Source organism: Dendrobates tinctorius, unplaced genomic scaffold (genome assembly GCF_039654945.1).
Source record: "Dendrobates tinctorius isolate UK_male_01 unplaced genomic scaffold, ASM3965494v1 ptg000028l, whole genome shotgun sequence".
NCBI classification, from domain to species: domain Eukaryota; kingdom Metazoa; phylum Chordata; class Amphibia; order Anura; family Dendrobatidae; genus Dendrobates; species Dendrobates tinctorius.
The window spans coordinates 26,425,217-26,446,741 of record NW_027361696.1 but is presented as its reverse complement, the minus strand read 5'-3'; the positions used below and the strand labels follow the sequence as shown (position 1 = coordinate 26,446,741).

The 21,525-nt window shown below is 47.4% G+C and overlaps 1 protein-coding gene across 1 annotated transcript; it reads right to left on the bottom strand.

Moving 5' to 3' along the window:
• Nucleotides 1–12,303: 12,303 nt before the first annotated feature.
• Nucleotides 12,304–17,644, bottom strand: LOC141085241 (serine protease inhibitor swm-1-like). The gene is made up of 5 exons (XM_073570513.1): nucleotides 17,610–17,644; nucleotides 16,999–17,062; nucleotides 16,784–16,822; nucleotides 13,716–14,072; nucleotides 12,304–13,281 (listed from the first exon to the last, which is right to left on the bottom strand). Exons 2-5 carry the CDS (start codon nucleotides 17,033–17,035, stop codon nucleotides 13,103–13,105), a joined length of 612 nt encoding a protein of 203 aa, XP_073426614.1. The 5' UTR covers nucleotides 17,036–17,062; nucleotides 17,610–17,644; the 3' UTR covers nucleotides 12,304–13,102.
• Between the last annotated feature and the right edge of the window lie 3,881 nt (nucleotides 17,645–21,525).

Sequence of the window (21,525 nt, the reverse complement as noted above, 5' to 3'; positions counted from 1 at the left end):
ACTTGTGGACAGTGGACACTTGTGGATTGTGTGAGGCCCACTGATATCTGAGCGCTATGTGACACGCTCGATGGCACAGCTGCCTGTGACCAAAGTGACGAGAGGATAATGGAGATTTTGAATCTCTGCGTACACTTGTGGACAGTGGACACTTGTGGATTGTGTGAGGCCCACTGATATCTGAGCGCTATGTGACACGCTCGATGGCACAGCTGCCTGTGACCAAAGTGACGAGAGGATAATGGAGATTTTGAATCTCTGCGTACACTTTTGGACACTGGACACTTGTGGATGGTGTGAGGCCCACTGATATCTGAGCGCTATGTGACACGCTCGATGGCACAGCTGCCTGTGACCAAAGTGACGAGAGGATAATGGAGATTTTGAATCTCTGCGTACACTTTTGGACACTGGACACTTGTGGATGGTGTGAGGCCCACTGATATCTGAGCGCTATGTGACACGCTCGATGGCACAGCTGCCTGTGACCAAAGTGACGAGAGGATAATGGAGATTTTGAATCTCTGCGTACACTTTTGGACACTGGACACTTGTGGATGGTGTGAGGCCCACTGATATCTGAGCGCTATGTGACACGCTCGATGGCACAGCTGCCTGTGACCAAAGTGACGAGAGGATAATGGAGATTTTGAATCTCTGCGTAAACTTTTGGACACTGGACACTTGTGGATTGTGTGAGGCCCACTGATATCTGAGCGCTATGTGACACGCTCGATGGCACAGCTGCCTCTGACCAAAGTGACGAGAGGATAATGGAGATTTTGAATCTCTGCGTACACTTTTGGACACTGGACACTTGTGGATTGTATGAGGCCCACTGATATCTGAGCGCTATGTGACACGCTCGATGGCACAGCTGCCTGTGACCAAAGTGACGAGAGGATAATGGAGATTTTGAATCTCTGCGTACACTTTTGGACACTGGACACTTGTGGATTGTGTGAGGCCCACTGATATCTGAGCGCTATGTGACACGCTCGATGGCACAGCTGCCTGTGACCAAAGTGACGAGAGGATAATGGAGATTTTGAATCTCTGCATACACTTTTGGACACTGGACACTTGTGGATGGTGTGAGGCCCACTGATATCTGAGCGCTATGTGACACGCTCGATGGCACAGCTGCCTGTGACCAAAGTGACGAGAGGATAAGGGAGATTGGATTGCTTTTAAAAAAGCAGTTTGCGGAGCAGTGGGTAAACAGCAATGCCAGCATGTCAGGAAGCCTTAAAAGGCAGCCCAACAACCAACACCACTGATACACCACAATATAGCCTCCCCTTGCACTGCACACACAGTGACTTGTGTGTTGTGCAGGCCAAATCGCTAGCAGCAGAAGCAGTTTTTTTGTCTTCTTCCCTGCCTAACACTCTCCCTACAGAATCAGCAGCAACCTCTCCCTATACTAAGATCGGCAGAAGTAAGATGGCGGTCGGCGTGCACGCCCTTTTATACCCCCTGTGACGCCCACCAAAGCAAGCCAATCACTTGCATGCCCTTCTGAAAGATGGTGGTGACCCGTGCCTATGTCATCACGTTGCCCACAGTGTCCGTGGATCCTGATTGGCTGAAAAAGAGCGCAAAACAAACTTTTGAAACGCGACTTTGGCGCGTAAGTCGCCGACCTCGTGGCCGACCTCATCCTAGGGTCGGGTTTCGTTTCATGAAACCCGACTTTGCCAAAAGTCGGCGACTTTTGAATTTTTTCGACCCGTTTCGCTCAACTCTAGTCCAGAGGTCTAATTACCAGGACGACAGCGGATCAAGCAAATGATCAAAGCAAAAAGATGGTCAGAAGGAGGTCCAAGGTCAGTCAGCAGCAGATCAAAGCACAGGGCAAGGCAAACATACACCAGTGAGCAAGAAACTACAATTGGCACCAGTCTAGGGCAGAGAGACGGCTAAATATTCAGGTAAGAACCAGGAACGGAAACACATGGATGAAGATCAAACAATAACAAACCTCCTATTTAATGGATAAACTGTCAATCAAGACACTGTTAGCCCAGCACGCCTCAGCATTTCAGTTGGCAGCTGAGCTGTCCATCAAATACAGACAGCTCAGCACACCCCAGCTCTAGATAGACAGCAATTCACTGCATCCAGACACACAGAAAGGTGGAATTGTTACACCACCAACTTTAAATGGATATTACCTTCTTCAAAAATGCGTCTAATTGAATAGTTAGAATAATTTATATTGTTCTCTTCTTAATGCCAAGGATACCGGCCAGCTATGGCCAAAAAATATGCAGTGCTTACAAACTCTCCTCTACTGAGATTTTAAGCAGGAATTGCAGGACTGCTCTGCAGAGGCGAAACATTGGAGAGCGCACAGTTTGTGCCAATGGTGCAATGATGATGTTTGTGTGAACTGTCAATCATGACAGAGTGCACTGCAACTCAGCAAAGAAAAAGCATGGAGATGGGCTTCTGAAGTGCAACCAAAGGACAAACCCTGAGGCAGATTCACCTATGAAACTGTTAGAGTGTTAGAGTGTTAGCGACTCCTGGAGTGGACCCTCTGGGTCGCGGCACCAACCCTCCCAGGGTGAGCTAGCCTAGTGAGGACCACCCCCTATACAGGGAGTGTCAGGAGCAAGCCCCAGGGGATACGATACCACGACTGCTGGCACCAGGCGGCCGGCTCACAGGAGATAACGAGACTGTGTGACTGGAGGATGCAGGATATTAGGGAACACAGGAGAATACACGGGAGTGCGCTGAATACAGGATAGTGCAAGACGGGTACACGTGGGCACATAAGGCGTGTAGCGAGTAACACATCCGGAGGTAAACAAAGCAGGACGCGTGCAAGGAGCACGACAGGGTACAGAATGAGACAGCAGTCGTGCAAGGAGGTGTAACAGAACACAGAAATAGAGTGAATGCCAGGAGGCACGACTGAGCAAGAAACAAGGGACAAGATACGAGAGGATGTGCCAAGAGGCACAACTGAGCAAGAAGCAACAAGGGTTCAGAGCAAGTGCTAGGAGCACCACAGAATAGCAGACAGAGCAGAGGACCTGAGAACAGCGCACAGCCAGGCTGGGACACAGCTGACCCAGCCAGGAAGCACAACAATAATCTGGCACCTCCCCTAGGGGGAGGTCGTCTGATATAGCACATGACTACTACTGGTTCCGGGTCAGGACCTAGCCAGAAAGCACATGCTCACAACAGGTTCCGGGTCAGGTCCTCCTTTACCATAGAGAGGACCAAGCCCTATATAGCACTGACAGGAGCGCGCAAACATGACATGGAGGAGGAGACCCGGGGATGAGAGCTACGCGTGCGCACCCGTCGGGGACCCCCGAGGGACCGCCGTACCGGAGGAAGTGACGTCGGGGCCGAAGCCCCGCCTCCTGGTGAGCGCGGCATAACAGTACCCCCTCCTTTAAGCGCCCTCTCTCTAGAACTGGAAAATAGCACCTTGACACTAGGAGCGGGATCCAGACACTTCCTAACTGCATGAGGACCAATCAGATCCAGAGTCTCAATACGAGAAAATTTGGTCTCCTGCCATACCCTGGAGAACTCCACGGACAGAGAGTCGGAGGCAGGTATTCCCGAGACAGGTCGAACCGGCAGAGGCACACTGACATGCTCGGAGACCGAAGCGGTGGTGCTGTCATTGGAAGTCAATTCATCCTTAAGAGGCGAGCTGTCGGAGGATGGTTGCTTGGGAAGTCTCTTCTTGGCACACGATGGACAAGCAGCCACAAAGTCTTTGACGTCCTGAGCAATAGACGGCCACCAGTAATCATGGGATAAACGGGAGAGTGTCCTCATTGCACCAACATGGCCGGCAGCCGGAGAAGAATGTCCCCAGGATAACACACCTTTACGGTTACCTTTAGACACAAAGGTCTCCCCCGGGCGCTGTGGCGTCAACTTTACGGAAGCCACGGTAATTACCTTGGGCCGGTCACTTGATGGAGGTGGAGACTGACTCTCAGCCCCCCTGTTGATAATGTCACAAGTCACAGACCGGTTGCTTGATGGATGTGGAGACTGACTCTCAGCCTCCTTCTCGACAAAGTCACAAGTCACAGACGGGTTGCTTGACGGATGTGGAGACTGACTCTCAGCCTCCTTCTCGACAAAGTCACAAGTCACAGACGGGTTGCTTGACGGATGTGGAGACTGACTCTCAGCCTCCTTCTCGACAAAGTCACAAGTCACAGACGGGTTGCTTGACTGACTCTCAGCCTCCTTCTCGACAAAGTCACAAGTCACAGACCAGATGGCGGACGGCGGACCTGTAACCGTCGAAGATGAGCAAGCAGGGTTCTTCGGATGAACGAACAGCAGGCAACTCTTTTGACAGGACAGTCCCCAACGGAGTATGTCACCGGATTGCCAGTCCAGGGTCGGCCCATGAGTACGTAACCAAGGAAGGCCAAGAAGAAGGGTATGAGGCGAAGTCGGCAATACGTGGAAGGAGATCCACTCCCGATGACATGTGCCAATCTGCAACTCAACTTCCTCAGTGACCTGGTTAACGGTGTCCTGCAAGGGCTTACTGTCGACCAGAACTACTGACCTAGGAGACTCCAGGGATCTGACAGGAATACGAAACTTCTTAACTGCCTCGAGACTAATAAAGTTACCCACTGCGCCAGAGTCCACAATAGCTTTCACAGTAAAAGACTCTAAACCAAAATTCAGGGAAACAGGCACAGTCAGGGGTAGAGAGGAATCGCATACACTTGAGGAGACCTCACTTAACAGTCCCAGGCGGAGACACTTCTCCGGTCTCTTGGGACATGAACGTAGAAAATGGGAAGCATCCCCACAATAGAAACAGAGACCTTGTGCCTGCCTCTTCACACGACGTCGTTGAGCTATCTGGAGGCGATCCACCTGCATAGGCTCAGGTACCAGATCTGCCGAAAATAACTCGGGTAACGGCTGAGAAAAACTGCGAGTGGACGAAGAGAGGCGAGAGGACCCTCTCTCTCTGGCTGACTCGCGGGTGCGCTCCTGGAAGCGCAAATCAATGCGTGTCGCGAGAGAGATAAGATCCTCCAAATTGGTAGGGGTATCTCGGCCCGCCAGTTCGTCTTTGATCCGACCGGACAGACCACGCCAAAAGGCCCCTACAAGGGCATCATTATTCCAACCTAGCTCAGAGGACAAAGTGCGAAAACATATTGCGTATTGTCCAACCGACAGAGAACCTTGACGAAGATTAAAGAGGGACTCGGTGGTGGAAGCAAGGCGACCCGGCTCGTCGAACACCTTGCAGAAAGTGTCCAAAAAGATGGAAAGCTGAGCGACGAGCGGGTCATCACGCTCCCAAAGGGGATTCACCCACGCAAGCGCCTTACCCTCTAAGTGAGAAACTATAAATGCTATTTTAGCACGATCGGTGGGATAATGCTGCGGCAAAAACTCAAAATGCAAACGACACTGGTTCAAGAACCCACGACACAACACAGGGTCACCACTATACCGGGGTGGCTTACATAGGCGCGGAAGCGAGTGTGGAATCATGGCCTGGGCAGATTGTATGGAAAGGAGCCGATTATCTACCGACGCTATATAGTTGAGAATCTGAGCCTGGGAGTCGCGTTGCTGCGCAAGTTCCTGCTGGAGACTAGCCAACTGGGCACCATTCCCAGGCTCAGAGGACTGAGAGGCAGATAAACCGGACTCCATGGACTTGAGAAATGCCATAATCCTAATCTGGTTTTCCCGGAGGAACGTCAGCTCCTTTTGGACGGAAGTCGCAGTACCAGCGGGGTCCATGGCCTGATTATACTGTTAGAGTGTTAGAGTGTTAGCGACTCCTGGAGTGGACCCTCTGGGTCGTGGCACCAACCTTCCCAGGGCGAGCTAGCCTAGTGAGGACCACCCCCTATACAGGGAGTGTCAGGAGCAAGCCCCAGGGGATACGATACCACGACTGCTGGCACCAGGCGGCCGGCTCACAGGAGATAACGAGACTGTGTGACTGGATGGTGCAGGATACTAGGGAACACAGGAGAATACACAGGAGTGCGCTGAATACAGGATAGTGCAAGACGGGTACACGTGGGCACATAAGGCGTGTAGCGAGTAACACATCCAGAGGTAAACAAAGCAGGACGCGTGCAAGGAGCACGACAGGGTACAGAATGAGACAGCAGTCGTGCAAGGAGGTGTAACAGAACACAGAAATAGAGTGAATGCCAGGAGGCACGACTGAGCAAGAAACAAGGGACAAGATACGAGAGGATGTGCCAGGAGGCACAACTGAGCAAGAAGCAACAAGGGTTCAGAGCAAGTGCTAGGAGCACCACAGAATAGCAGACAGAGCAGACGACCTGAGAACAGCGCACAGCCAGGCTGGGACACAGCTGACCCAGCCAGGAAGCACAACAATAATCTGGCACCTCCCCTAGGGGGAGGTCGTCTGATATAGCACATGACTACTACTGGTTCCGGGTCAGGACCTAGCCAGAAAGCACATGCTCACAACAGGTTCCGGGTCAGGTCCTCCTTTACCATAGAGAGGACCAAGCCCTATATAGCACTGACAGGAGCGCGCAAACGTGACATGGAGGAGGAGACCCGGGGACGAGAGCTGCGTGTGCGCACCCGTTGGGGACCCCCGAGGGACCGCCGTACCGGAGGGAGTGACGTCGGGGCCGAAGCCCGCCTCCTGGTGAGCGCGGCATAACAGAAACTATCCATCTATTCGGCTTTTCTATGGACCACCAGGACTAATGAGATTACTTTCTATGGAAAATACTATGACTGAGTTGTAATGAGGCGTAGTGACTCGTTCCTGTTGGGACAACCATATCAGGCTTTTCTGGTGGGGTATAATGACTGTCTCTTGAGGTATAAACTGTGACTTATTCTTCAGAGGGGTACTGGGGCTGATTTTTGGAGGGTGCTGTAGCTGGGACTTCTTGTTGATTATCTGGCTTCCTCTTGGAGGACATTGTCATGGACTGTGTGACTGACTTTTAAAAGGCTACAACCACCGTCACTCTTCGGCTACAGCAAGGAAAGATAAAAGAAGTGAGCCAAAATCCCCAAATCTGCTCTGGAGCCCACCAGATTATAGATGCACCCCTCGCTGCTCGTGCTGTGGGCAATGATTTCTGACCTTACACAGCTATCCCAAACTGTTTTTACATGAGGTCAGAAAATACAAGATGAAATATAATCAGATCAATAGATAATTTAGACATCAATATAGATTGGCGGTGATCTGACTGGTCAGAGATCTATGTATGTAGAAGTCCTGATACAGATAAAAACAACGAGGTTAGCCAATCACTTTATTTATATAAGACGCCTCCGTAAAATCAGACAAAGTCACTTTAAATGTATCAGTTGTTACAAAGACATAAGAGTGACAGATTTGACAGGTGTTACTACTTTAGGGACAGTTCTCTGGAAAAACACATTCCTTGTTGTTAAGCAGGCGCTTGTATCCGTGTTTGCAGAAGCAGCAGGAAGAACAGTGAGCTGGGCACATTACTGGATCCGGACTGTTGTGTGCCTCACAGGTGTTGGGACAGTAACTGCCACATTGCTGATACTCGGTGTTCATACTTCAGCAGTGTTCCTCAGTCACACATTTACCCTTGGCATTAGGCTACTTTCACACATCAGGTTTTCGTCGTCAGGCGCGATCCGGCGTCGTGCCGGAATGCCGGATCCGGCAAATGTTTTGTAAAACCTGATGTGCCGGATCCGGTTTTCTGCCGGATCCGTCTTGTTCTTGACAGACAAAACCGGATCCGTCTCATCCGGTTCATCCGTTTTTCTATCCGTTTTTCGACGGATTACGCCGGATCTGGTTTTTAAAATTGACCCTTGTGGCCTTCAGAACGGGATTGGCTACTGGAAAACTATATATAGCATGTTCCTACAGCCCTTCTTTGACAGGTTGTAGAGGAGAAAGTGCAGGTTGGAGAGAAGAGCAAGTTACTGGCGAAGATGGATGTTGTCATTGGAAATATTACCACTAGAAGTTCTGTGACGGTTTCAGTAATGAGGGACAATTTTGCACTATACTTTATGTCACCTCAAGGCAGAGTACACTGGCAGGATGACAGAGTGTGAAAGATTTGTGCCCTAACCAAACTTGTGTACCTTCTGGACCAACAGTATATACCTTTGCCAACCAAAGTTGGCTATCTTGTCATGGTCTTACTATTTTTAGCTTTAGGCCACAGGTGTGTACCTGGTTGTGTTTTATGCAAAGTATTTCACCTTTTAACAAAAGGTGTGTACATTGTTAGGAAATCACCAACAATAAACACAACTTTTCAGGTGAAATACTTTGCTTCAAACACAACCAGGAACACAACTGTGGCAAAAAGCTAAAATTTACCCACAGTTATATACCTGGTTTTGAATACCTTTTTACCTTTTAAATACCCTGTATTTAACCTTTTTTTTAAACATATTTCGCCGCAGAAAGAAATGACAGACAACCAGTGTAAACAATAATTTAACTTTTATTTAAAATATTTTTTTTTTGTAAACTGTTTTTAAAGTTAAAAAAACTTTTTTAATAAAGGTTTGAAACCAACTGGGCATTTTTATTACAAAACACATCATAAATCTGTGTAGTGTGGGGTGGAAATACTGCTGGAGTGTGGAGAGAGGACTGGGATCGTGGTGGGGAAGGAACAGTTAGAGGTGATGGTGTGGAAAAAGCTACAGAATGGGTGGACATGTGGGAGGCAGAAGAGGTGGTGGGCGGTGGAGTGGAGGGTTGGGCAGGGACTGTAGGAGCAGATGATGTTGATGGAAAGTTGTATGGGGAAGGAGTTTGGTACGGGGAAGGAGTTTGGTACGGGGAAGGAGTTTGGTATGGGGCAGGTTGCTGGTACTGGGGAGGTTGCTGGTACTGGGAAGGTTGCTGGTACTGGTGAGGTTGCTGGTATGTAATAGGAGGGGGAGGATGGAAAGTGGCTGGAGGGGGTGCAGATGTAATAGGAGGGGGAGGATGGAAAGTGGCTGGAGGGGGTGCAGATGTAATAGGAGGGGGAGGATGGAAAGTGGCTGGAGGGGGTGCAGGTGGAGGAACTACAGTGGTGGGAGGTGGAGGTTGGGAGGTAACCTGCTGTAGAGCACCGTGGCACGAAATGCATTACATGCATCTGCTGGGTAGGAGATAGTGTTGCCATGCGCTCCACAACAGACCTGAAAAAGGTGTGGTTTGGCGAAGATCTTGCTTCTGAATGCATGGTTTGCAGAAGTGTCTTCACCTCCAGAATGCTGGAGTTGATCTGCTGAAAGCCTGTGGAGATTTGCTCTGGCAAGACTTTTAGACAGTTCTGGAAAGATGCATTCAGATGCAAGAACTCTGGCGCATAACTCTTTTCCTGACCCCTCTGCCGCTGCCGCCCAGTACCCGCAGGTGTACTAGAGGTGGCAGGGGCAGAAGGGTGGGGTAAAGGGAAAGCGATCTCCTCACCAGCAGCTTCATGTAATGTAGGCGGCCACGATGCTCCTGTGCTGGTGGATGGGACAGATGGGTCGAATGTGTGGGAAGGCTGGGAAGGTGCAGATGTACCGGGGCGGTCGAAGTGTCCCTCGGTGCCGGTCTCCTCAGGGATCGCCTCAGAAGGGTCCAATCGTGCAGGCTCCCGAGTGCTGCTCACCGTGCTGTGGAATAAAGAGAAAAAAAAACAATTAAAATACTGACATGGTATGGCCCTGGCTGAAAAAAAAAAGTTACATCTAACATTTTTTTTCACATGTGGTGTGTAATATTTACCTTCTAGTGACCATTGTTTCCCGGAGGAACGACAGGGCTTGTGCGTACTTGTACTTGCTCCTGCGTCCTCCAGATCCACTCAGGGCCCGCATCTCTTTATTGAACTCCTTCTTGAAACGATCCCTCACAGACCGCCACCGATTCACAATTCTGTTCCCTGAAACGAGAAAGGAATGGTTAGTATACAACATCAATGTTTCACAAACTCCAGTCCTCATGGTCCCCAGGGGTCATGTTTTCAGGATTTCCATAGTAAATAGAAATCCTGAACACATGATCCGTGGGGACCACGAGGACTGGAGTTCGGGAAACACTGGTTTACATCAAGCAACCGGTACTGTATATACTTACGCTCTTTAATCTGGGCCCGAACATCGAGGTCCTCCCAGCGGCCCACAAGGAGCGAACAGATTTCCTCCCAGAGTCGTCGGGTAACGATAAGGTCAGCATGGCGGCGGTCAGCCATATTCCAGAGCGGCTCCCTTTCTCTGACGAGATCGATGAGATGGTCCACATCGAGTCCTCCATCCTCACCGTCAGAGTCGGGAGCACGCTGTGAAGGCTGTTAAAGAAAAAGACAAAAATAACATAATTAGCCTCCACAAAAGAAATGAAATAAAAAGTGCAAAAAAACAAAGCAAAAATATTTATACTTACACGCTGGTGACCGCCGCGTTGCTGTCGCCGACGACCCTGGGAGGCACTGCGAGGACCTCTTGGCCGAGCACCAGATTGGGAAGACTAGAGAAGAAAACAAAAAATGTTATGTCTTTGGATGTAGGCATTTGTTTGCTGTGTGTGGTCTGCAGAACATTGTTTTCTTTGTGTTGTGTGTAGTGTGATGTTGTGTTTCTGCGTTTGATGCAAAAAACTTACCAATTGTGAGCCCACTCCAGGTGTCTGTCCACCCCTTCCTTCTTCTTCTGGGAGCTCCTCTTCATCTTGTGAATCCTGTTTTGAAATAAAAGGCAATGAATAGACATACAGTGGGGAAAAAAAGTATTTAGTCAGTCAGCAATAGTGCAAGTTCCACCACTTAAAAAGATGAGAGGCGCCTGTAATTTACATCATAGGTAGACCTCAACTATGGGAGACAAACTGAGAAAAAAAAAATCCAGAAAATCACATTGTCTGTTTTTTTTTCATTTTATTTGCATATTATGGTGGAAAATAAGTATTTGGTCAGAAACAAAATTTCATCTCAATACTTTGTGATATATCCTTTGTTGGCAATGACAGAGGTCAAACGTTTTCTGTAAGTTTTCACAAGGTTGCCACACACTGTTGTTGGTATGTTGGCCCATTCCTCCATGCAGATCTCCTCTAGAGCAGTGATGTTTTTGGCTTTTCGCTTGGCAACACGGACTTTCAACTCCCTCCAAAGGTTTTCTATAGGGTTGAGATCTGGAGACTGGCTAGGCCACTCCAGGACCTTGAAATGCTTCTTACGAAGCCACTCCTTCGTTGTCCTGGCGGTGTGCTTTGGATCATTGTCATGTTGAAAGACCCAGCCACGTTTCATCTTCAATGCCCTTGCTGATGGAAGGAGGTTTGCACTCAAAATCTCACGATACATGGCCCCATTCATTCTTTCATGTACCTGGATCAGTCGTCCTGGCCCCTTTGCAGAGAAACAGCCCCAAAGCATGATGTTTCCACCACCATGCTTTACAGTAGGTATGGTGCTTGATGGATGCAACTCAGTATTCTTTTTCCTCCAAACACGACAAGTTGTGTTTCTACCAAACAGTTCCAGTTTGGTTTCATCAGACCATAGGACATTCTCCCAAAACTCCTCTGGATCATCCAAATGCTCTCTAGCAAACTTCAGACGGGCCCGGACATGTACAGGCTTAAGCAGTGGGACACGTCTTGCACTGCAGGATCTGAGTCCATGGTGGCGTAGTGTGTTACTTATGGTAGGCCTTGTTACATTGGTCCCAGCTCTCTGCAGTTCATTCACTAGGTCCCCCCGCGTGGTTCTGGGATTTTTGCTCACCGTTCTTGTGATCATTCTGACCCCACGGGGTCTGGGAGCACCAGATCGAGGGAGATTATCAGTGGTCTTGTATGTCTTCCATTTTCTAATTATTGCTCCCACAGTTGATTTCTTCACTCCAAGCTGGTTGGCTATTGCAGATTCAGTCTTCCCAGCCTGGTGCAGGGCTACAATTTTGTTTCTGGTGTCCTTTGACAGCTCTTTGGTCTTCACCATAGTGGAGTTTGGAGTCAGACTGTTTGAGGGTGTGCACAGGTGTCTTTTTATACTGATAACAAGTTTAAACAGGTGCCATTACTACAGGTAATGAGTGGAGGAAAGAGGAGACTCTTAAAGAAGAAGTTACAGGTCTGTGAGAGCCAGAAATCTTGATTGCTTGTTTCTGACCAAATACTTATTTTCCACCATAATATGCAAATAAAATGAAAAAAAAACAGACAATGTGATTTTCTGGATTTTTTTTTCTCAGTTTGTCTCCCATAGTTGAGGTCTACCTATGATGTAAATTACAGACGCCTCTCATCTTTTTAAGTGGTGGAACTTGCACTATTGCTGACTGACTAAATACTTTTTTTCCCCACTGTATATTACAGAGATGATGGATTTTGGAAATAAAAACTTACCGTCAAACGCTGACGATGCGAGGGAGGGCTCCCAGAAGAAGATGTGCTGTCTTCCTGATGGCCAGACTCCATGGCTGTGGGTGGTGTTCCAGCTGCTGCCATTGCTGCTGCTGCTGCATCTATTGGGCGGCTGTTGAATAAAGAGAAACAAAGGGCCAATGAATATCTTGATATTCAATAGCCCTAGTTTGGAGGAATGGGGGATTTGATAATTACCGTCTCTCATCTGCTGCTGGCCTCCCCTCCTCAGCATGTTCCATTTGCTGCTCCATTTGGGGTGGTGGTGGTGCTGATGGTGCTGCAGTGGTCTCCTGCCTTCTCCTGCTGCGCTTGGTTGCTTTCTTGGGTGGCATGTTGGGTGTGGCTGTGGGTCCCACTGTCTTGCTTTTATATATGTCTTGTGGGCAGAGCTACTGAGCATGCTCAGACCAAAAAAAACGGATCCGGCCACTGGATCCGGCTTTCGCCGGATCAGGCGCATTGCGGCGCTCATAGGCTTTCATTGTGTGAAAAAGCCGGACGCGCCGGATCCGGCGTGTCAGGCTTTTTCGCCGGAGACAAAAAACGTTACAGTAGCCGTTTTTTCCAGACGCCGGATCGCGACACATTGCCGGATCCGGCGAAAACCGGATGAAACGCATGGCCATCCGGCGCGATCCGGTGCAAATGCAAGTCAATGGGGGGGAAACCGGATCCGGCATTGCATTTCGCCGGATCCGGTTTCTGTCAAAAGCGCCGGATCGCGCCTGACGGCGAAAACCTGATGTGTGAAAGAGGCCTTATGGTGCCCTTCTTGCAGAAACATCCGGGTGTACACACTTTAACACACACACGTCTCCTGTTATCGCAGGTCGGCGGACAGGCGCTCCCACAGTCATTATATTCCTCGTCTGCTTTACATTTGTCTGCAGAAAAATAAGATGAGAACAATAAGGAGCATTTTAGTGTTTGTACGCTCATAGAGAAAAAACAATGGTGATAAGTCCTAAACCAAACGCTGTAGAAGCCACTGCCTAATATGTATGAGGTACAGCCTTTATCTCTGTTTTGTTTTGTCTTTTATTTGTCAATAATAAACATTGTTACATAAATATTTGGGGGTCTGTGACTAAAGAAAACGAGCACTGGATCAGCTCTGCAGGATAAGAGGGTGAACTGCACTAACTATGACATCATTAAAGGGGTCCTACAACTTTTAGGACTTTTTAAACCTAAAGAAGCCTCCCTGCTTATATGTTTATGGGTTATACCTGTGTGAATGTAATATGTAGTGTAGTATAGGTGTATTGGTATACTGGTTCCAGACTGTTGTGTGCCGCACAGGTGTTGGGACACTCACTGCCACATTGCTGGTACTCGGTGCTCCCACTGCAGCATTTTTCCACCTTCACACATTCGCCCTTGTCGTTTCTTATGGTGCCCTTCTTGCAGAAACATCCGGGTGTACACATTTTAGTACACACAGGACTGCTGTTATTGCAGGTCGGCGGACAGGCGCTCCCACATTCCTGGTACTCGGTGTTCCCACTGCAGCTTTTTTCCACCTTCACACATTCGCCCTTGTCGTTTCTTATGGTGCCCTTCTTGCAGAAACATCCGGGCACACACACAGCAGCACATATAGGACTCCTGCTATTGCAGGTCGGCGGACAGGCGCTCCCACAGTCATTATATTCCTCGTCTGCTTTACATCTGGCTGCAAAAATATAAGATGAGACCAACAAGGAGCATTTTAGTTGTTGTACGGTGCTTCCGCTCATAGAGAAAAACAATAAGTCCTAAACCAAATGCTGTAGAAGCCACTGCCTAATATATGTGAGGTGCAGCCTTTATCTCTGTTTTGTCTTTTGTTTGTCTGTAATAAACATTGTACATAAATATTTGGGGGTCTGTGAATAAAGAAGATGTGCTCTGGATCAGCTCTCCAGGATAACAGAGTGAACTGCACTCACTATGAAGTCATTAAAGGGGTCCTACAATTTTGGGACTTTGTATTTACTTAAAGAAACCCCCTTATTTATATGTTTATGGGTTTTATCCATGTGAATGTAATATGTAGTGTAGCATAGGTGTATTCGTATAATCATCGATTGAAGTCTTCTACGGTGTCCAGTGCCGCTCTGTCCTATTCTGGGTCACATTTCTAACTTGCCGGATCATAGAGGGCTCCATGTCTGATGCGAAAGTCACTGTTAGGGCAGAGACACACTGGCGTATTTCTTGTTCGATAATTGTGGGTCGCCCTCCCAGGGCTGTGGGGTACTCGGTACCGGGCCGGTGTCGGCGGGATGTGTCACAGCAACGGTGACCCGGTCCATGGCCCTGGGCGCCCAATTAATAGGGGAAGTTTGAATGGTGGAATGTAGTTGATTAAGGGAATAGTTTGTGACGCCACCTGTGTTGTTCGGCAAGTGAGATGTTAAGCCGACGCTGCTTGCAGATCCTCTGGGACTGGTGGTGTGTTGCAGCCAAGATGGTGTAGCTCCCCACAGGTGGAGCTGTAGTCCCAGGGCAGTGTAGATGTAGGGTTAGAGGAGAGGCACAGGCGGTGTAGGAGCTGCTACCCCGATGTAGTGGTACAGGGTGTGTTAGCGCAGGAATAATTGGAGGACACCAGGGCATGTAGTTCCAAAGCTTTTCTCACAGTCTGTAGTACACACAGGTGCCTGCCTCCGTGCCGTGTCCTCCAGGTCAGATGGAATGCTCCCTTCCAACACTCTGCCAACATGTGCCTTTCTGAATGTCTCCTCTTATAGCACCTTTGGTGTGAAGTACTCCTAGTACTGAGTTACACTGGAGTTCCTCCTGACAGATGTTCCCAAGAACCATACTTGTATGGCAGGCAGCTGTAGCCTGCTTCGGGGACTCCTTACTCCTGAGTCCCGGCTCATTATCCAAGTTGCTGTTGTGCCCCCAAGTCTTAGATGGGAGTAGTGCATTTACAGCTCACTACTCCACCGGTGTCTGCTGCAGGAACATTAGTATCCGTACAACCTCGGGGACCGGGACCCGGCCTTGCGCTTAGAACTTCTAGGCAGGGTTCTCTCCTAACCCATGTCCTCTGTTCCCTTTTTACTCCTTCGTTCCATGCTAGTCTCTCCTTCTTATGGAAGATCAGGTTTCTGTTCAATGTCTTTCTCCTTCTTTCCTTTCCCGTGCCAACAGACCCAGGTCACTGAGGTCTGCTGCAGCACCTCCTTCCTCCATCCCTCTCCCAGGGATCTTCTCTCCACACTCTCTCCACTGACTGACTGACTGACCTACTGACTGAAATCCTAAACCTTCCCGCTCTTTTATGTATTCTAACTCTACCCGCCTCCCAGCAGGTTTTGTGTTCCAAGCAGGGAGCCACCAAAGGTGCTCTGCTACACTCCAAGCAGGGAGCCGCAATGTGGCTTTGCTGAACTACTGTGTTGTGTGGGATGCAGGTGTTGGAGCGTGGTCAGAAGCCTCCAACCTACCTGGATGGTGGGGTACCACATCTCAGGAGGAGGTGCAGTACCTCTGTGGCAACTGAATCCTCAGGGGCGCCACAATCGCATCGCACTGAACGGACTGGCCCTGCACCTCTCTTGACCCGAGCATGACAGCATGACGGATTACTATGCAACTGTCAAGCTCAGGTCAGGAGAGCAGACAGCCAGTGCGAGTTTTACAATGCGATTCTCGGACGAAAAATACGGCAGTGTGACTTTGCCCTTACAGTGTAACTCTATGGAGCCTCGTTCACGGCTTTCAACTCTTACATGAAGCGCAGTGTGATCTGGAGAACTGCAACTTTAGTTACATGACTCAGAAGATGACAAGAGCGGCACTGGACACCGGAGAAGACGGCAATCAGTGAGTATATTAACACACCTACTCTACACAACATGTAATACAGATTTAACCCAAAAAAATTTACATGGCGCAAAAGGATTAATAAAACTAGATTGCAACAATTATTTTTTTAAGTAAGAAATATACTATATAATTTCTTCAAATGTGGACAACAGCTTAGACAATACAATATCTGTTTAGGAATGATGATCATTCATTTAAAATAAAGCTCCAAGTAAAACTGATACAATGTGTTATGCCACCTAATGGCCTGAAGGGTGGAGCCTGGCACAGGACACATAAAAGAAAGCCAAACTTCACCCTACATAATGGACATGACACAATGTATCAGTCTTCTTTTCAGTGCTCTATTTCAAGATTACACTTTTAGATAAGAGCTTTAAATCCTTCCTACAAAAAAAAGCGTACAAGTGGGGCAAAGAATGTGACAACACCTCTAAGCACGAGTTGTCACTGTGGCCCATGGGAAACTCCCTGGAAGATTAGAAAAAAACATATCCTTACATTATAATCGTCATGATACAAAGTAGGACATCATGTATATCATAGAGAATATCAAATACTTACTGGCTGTTGATTGTGCAGCGATCACCATGAAGAGCAGAGCTGAGAATTATTGATAAAATAAATAAATAATAATGATAATAATATTTATAGTGAAAAATATGTAATAAAAACAGCCAAGGAAAACTGGATTCTTCCTTCTTATATTACTTATAAATATCTATAGTATAACACAATGTAACACAACAGTATACAGATATATAACGCATGCAACTCACTCAGGGATGCCAGCAGCACTGCAGATGTTCGCCCCATGTTTAGTGATAATGTTCCACTGTTTTTCTGTAAATTATAAGTTACGTGGATTAGAGTGAGAAAACATCAGGTATTGAGTTTTTTTTTTTCCTCTTGCTACATTGGAAGAATCAATAAAAGATTAGCCTATTTTCCCAAAAGTCTTCTCAGAATGAAGCCATCCCTATAATCTACTGATTGATGGAGGTGCAGCTTCTCTTGGAAGCCATTCAATTACTACAGTGGCCACTAGAGGAGAAGTGTGATATTACATGCCTGTTTTTTAAATAAATGGAGAGCACCAAAGAAGAGGAGTTCTTTTACGAAGGTCTCCAGCTTCTGATGCTTTCTCCCTGATATCCATACATTTAATTGTGAGGTATAAACCCTTTAATACAGTAATGAAGCAAGTGACAGATCCATTATAGGGGAATTCCTAGCCCGATATCCTCAGTGTGGTTCCCATTGGATGCTATGAATATCATTTAAGCTCCATCTCCTGACAGGTATTCTATAGATGTATCACTTGTCTCTGGTTTTGGGATAATGTGATTCTATCATTCCTCTGGATAAGAGCAGACATTTTGGTGCCTACCTGGAGGATGCACGGCGCACGGGCTCCTGGTGATGCCGGATTCTACAAGTGCAGCATCTTATATACAGTAAGGTTAGGAGCGCCCAGGGTGTGATGTGTGACCTATGTATAATGTCATCACCTAATAATATGCAACTAGTGATTGTGTCAACAACAAACCGGAAAAACAACATCAAGAATTGCAAGATCAGAAGAGTATGCAACTTTATCCAGATAACTTCTCCCAGTTAATTCTAATAATAAAAGAGCGGCAACAGCCGAAAACATCCCCTGCTAATGCACAGGAGAGAACGGAGATAACAAGGGGCAGAAAATAATACAGGGAGTAATGTATGTACACAGTGACTGCACCAGCAGAATAGTGAGTGCAGCTCTGGGGTATAATACAGGATGTAACTCAGGATCAGTAATGTAATGCATGTACACAGTGACAGCACCAGCAGAATAGAGAGTGCAGCTCTGGGGTATAATACAGGATGTAACTCAGGATCAGTAATGTAATGTATGTACATAGTGACTGCACCAGCAGAATAGTGAGTGCAGCTCTGGGGTATAATACAGGATGTAACTCAGGATCAGCAATGTAATGTATGTACACAGTGACTGCACCAGCAGAATAGTGAGTGCAGCTCTGGGGTATAATACAGGGGGTAACTCAGGATCAGTAATGTAATGTATGTACACAGTGACTGCACCAGCAGAATAGAGAGTGCAGCTCTGGGGTATAATACAGGATGTAACTCAGGATCAGTAATGTAATGTATGTACACAGTGACTGCACCAGCAGAATAGAGAGTGCAGCTCTGGGGTATAATACAGGAGGTAACTCAGGATCAGTAATGTAATGTATGTAAACAGTGACTGCACCAGCCGAATAGTGAGTGCAGCTCTGGGGTATAATACAGGATGTAATTCAGGATCAGTAATGTAATGTATGTACACAGTGACTGCACCAGCAGAATAGTGAGTGCAGCTCTTGGGTATAATACAGGGGGTAACTCAGGATCAGTAATGTAATGTATGTACACAGTGACTGCACCAGCAGAATAGAGAGTGCAGCTCTGGGGTATAATACAGGATGTAACTCAGGATCAGTAATGTAATGTATGTACACAGTGACTGCACCAGCAGAATAGCGAGTGCAGCTCTGGGGTATAATACAGGATGTAACTCAGGATCAGTAATGTAATGCATGTACATAGTGACTACACCAGCAGAATAGTGAGTGCAGCTCCGGAGTATAATACAGGATGTAACTCAGGATCAGTAATGTATGTACACAGTGACAGCACCAACAGAATAATGAGTGCAGCTCTGGGGTATAATACAGGATGTAACTCAGGATCAGTAATGTAATGTATGTACACAGTGACTGCACCAGCAGAATAGTGAGTGCAGCTCTGGAGTATAATACAGGATGTAACTCAGGATCAGTAATGTAATGTATGTACATAGTTACTGCACCAGCAGAATAGTGAGTGCAGCTCTGGAGTATAATACAGGATGTAACTCAGGATCAGTAATGTATGTACACAGTGACTGCAGCAGCACAATTGTTGTGAGTTCATTTTTCCCTTCACCATTGAGGTCTGATGAACTCCCTCCTCTAGTGATGGAAGGTAGTGAGACTGATTACCAAACACCTGGGCAGCTAGATGATGACTGGGTGGCTGGAATTGAGGACTGGATATAAGGCTGCCAACGCCCTTCTTCCTGGCTGGTGATTTTCCTGCTGGATTCTTGGAGACCAGTCTGATTCCTGCATCTCAAAGCTAAGTTTTTCTGCTCTGCTTTGTACTCTTCAGTTTTGTTTTTGTTTTGCCTTGTTTTTTGGGAGTTCTGCCATCCCCGGCCGGGGGTGAGCTGAATTCCATTTTTGTCTCTGATCTGTTGTTCTTTTGCTCTGTCTTCAGAATATACCTGAGTGCTGATATAGTCTTTTGAAGCCTAGCGACTTCAGGGCCTGTTTTTCCTATCAGTCGGTTGGCTCATTTTGATAGGGTTTTTGCGGATGGCAGACAGCGGCTTTCCTGTCCTGGCCTATGTAGTTAGCTTGGGCCCCATCATTTGCTCAACTTATCTTTCTATCTGTGTTAGTGTTTTCATCTTGCTTCACCATCATTATATGTTGGGGCTGCCTATTGCTTTGGGGTCTGCTCTTTGGCAGTTTAGTTTTCCCCTTTCTGTCTTTAGGCTATGTAGTTCTCCGGCTGTGATCGAGGGGTCTAGGGCACCGTAGGAACCCCCCACGGCTACTGCTAGTTGTTGTGGATAGGTTCAGGGGTCTGCAATACGATAGCTGCCAACCTCTCTGGTTTTTCTGACTTAGCTGGTATTTTGTTTTTTCCTCCTTCGGTGACTCATCATAACAGAATCACCAGCCAGGAAGAAGGGCGTTGGCAGCCTTATATCCAGTCCTCAATTCCAGCCACCCAGTCATCATCTAGCTGCCCAGGTGTTTGGTAATCAGTCTCACTACCTTCCTTCACTAGAGGAGGGAGTTCATCAGACCTCAATGGTGAAGGGAAAAATGAACTCACAACAGTGATTCTGTTATGATGAGTCACCGAAGGAGGAAAAAACAAAATACCAGCCAAGTCCAGAAAAACCAGAGAGGTTGGCGGCTGTCGGATTGCAGACCCCTGAACCTATCCACAACAACTAGCAGTAGCCGTGGGGGGTTCCTACGGTGCCCTAGACCCCTCGATCACAGCCAGAGAACTACATAGCCTAAAGACAGAAAGGGGAAAAACTAAACTGCCCCAGAGCAGACCCCAAAGCAATAGGCAGCCCCAACATATAATGACGGTGAAGCAAGATGAAAACACTAACACAGATAGAAAGATAGGTTGAGCAAATGATGGGGCCCAAGCTAACTACATAGGACAGGACAGGAAAGCCGCTGTCTGCCATCCGCAAAAACCCTATCAAAATGAGCCAACGGACTGATAGGAAAAACAGGCCCTGAAGTCGCTAGGCTTCAAAAGACTATATCAGCACTCAGGTATATTCTGAAGACAGAGCAAAAGAACAACAGATCAGAGACAAAAATGGAATTCAGCTCACCCCCGGCCGGGGATGGCAGAACTCCCAAAAAACAAGGCAAATTAAAAACAAAACTGAAGAGTACAAAGCAGAGCAGAAAAACTTAGCTTTGAGATGCAGGAATCAGACTGGTCTCCAAGAATCCAGCAGGAAAATCACCAGCCAGGAAGAAGGGCGTTGGCAGCCTTATATCCAGTCCTCAATTCCAGCCACCCAGTCATCATCTAGCTGCCCAGGTGTTTGGTAATCAGTCTCACTACCTTCCTTCACTAGAGGAGGGAGTTCATCAGACCTCAATGGTGAAGGGAAAAATGAACTCACAACACACAATACTGAGTGCAGCTCTGGGGCATAATACAGGATGTAACTCAGGATCAGTAATGCAATGTATGTACATAGTGACTGCACCAGCAGAATAGTGAGTGCAGGTCTGGAGTATAATACAGGATGTAACTCAGGATCAGTAATGTAATGCATGTACATAGTGACTACACCAGCAGAATAGTGAGTGCAGCTCCGGAGTATAATACAGCATGTAACTCAGGATCAGTAATGTAATGTATGTACATAGTGACTGCAACAGCAGAATAGTGAGTGCAGCTCTGGAGTATAATACAGGATGTAACTCAGGATCAGTAATGTATGTACACAGTGACAGCATCAACAGAATAATGAGTGCAGCTCTGGGGTATAATACAGGATGTAACTCAGAATCAGTAGTGTAATGTATGTACACAGTGACTGCACCAGCCGAATAGTGAGTGCAGCTCTGGAGTATAATACAGGATGAAATTCAGGATCAGTAATGTATGTACACAGTGACTGCACCAGCAGAACAGTGAGTGCAGCTGTGGAGTATAATACAAGATGT

Bases quoted from the DNA above. Each gene is read 5' to 3' on its own strand.
- LOC141085241 (XM_073570513.1), bottom strand. From the start codon at position 17,035: ATGGGGCGAACATCTGCAGTGCTGCTGGCATCCCTGA. The intron at 16,823-16,998 runs GTGAGTTGCATG...AATAATTCTCAG, and splicing joins AGTGCTGCTGGCATCCCTGA to CTCTGCTCTTCATGGTGATC. The intron at 13,282-13,715 runs GTGAGTGTCCCA...ATTTTTCTGCAG, and splicing joins CGAGTACCAGCAATGTGGCA to ACAAATGTAAAGCAGACGAG.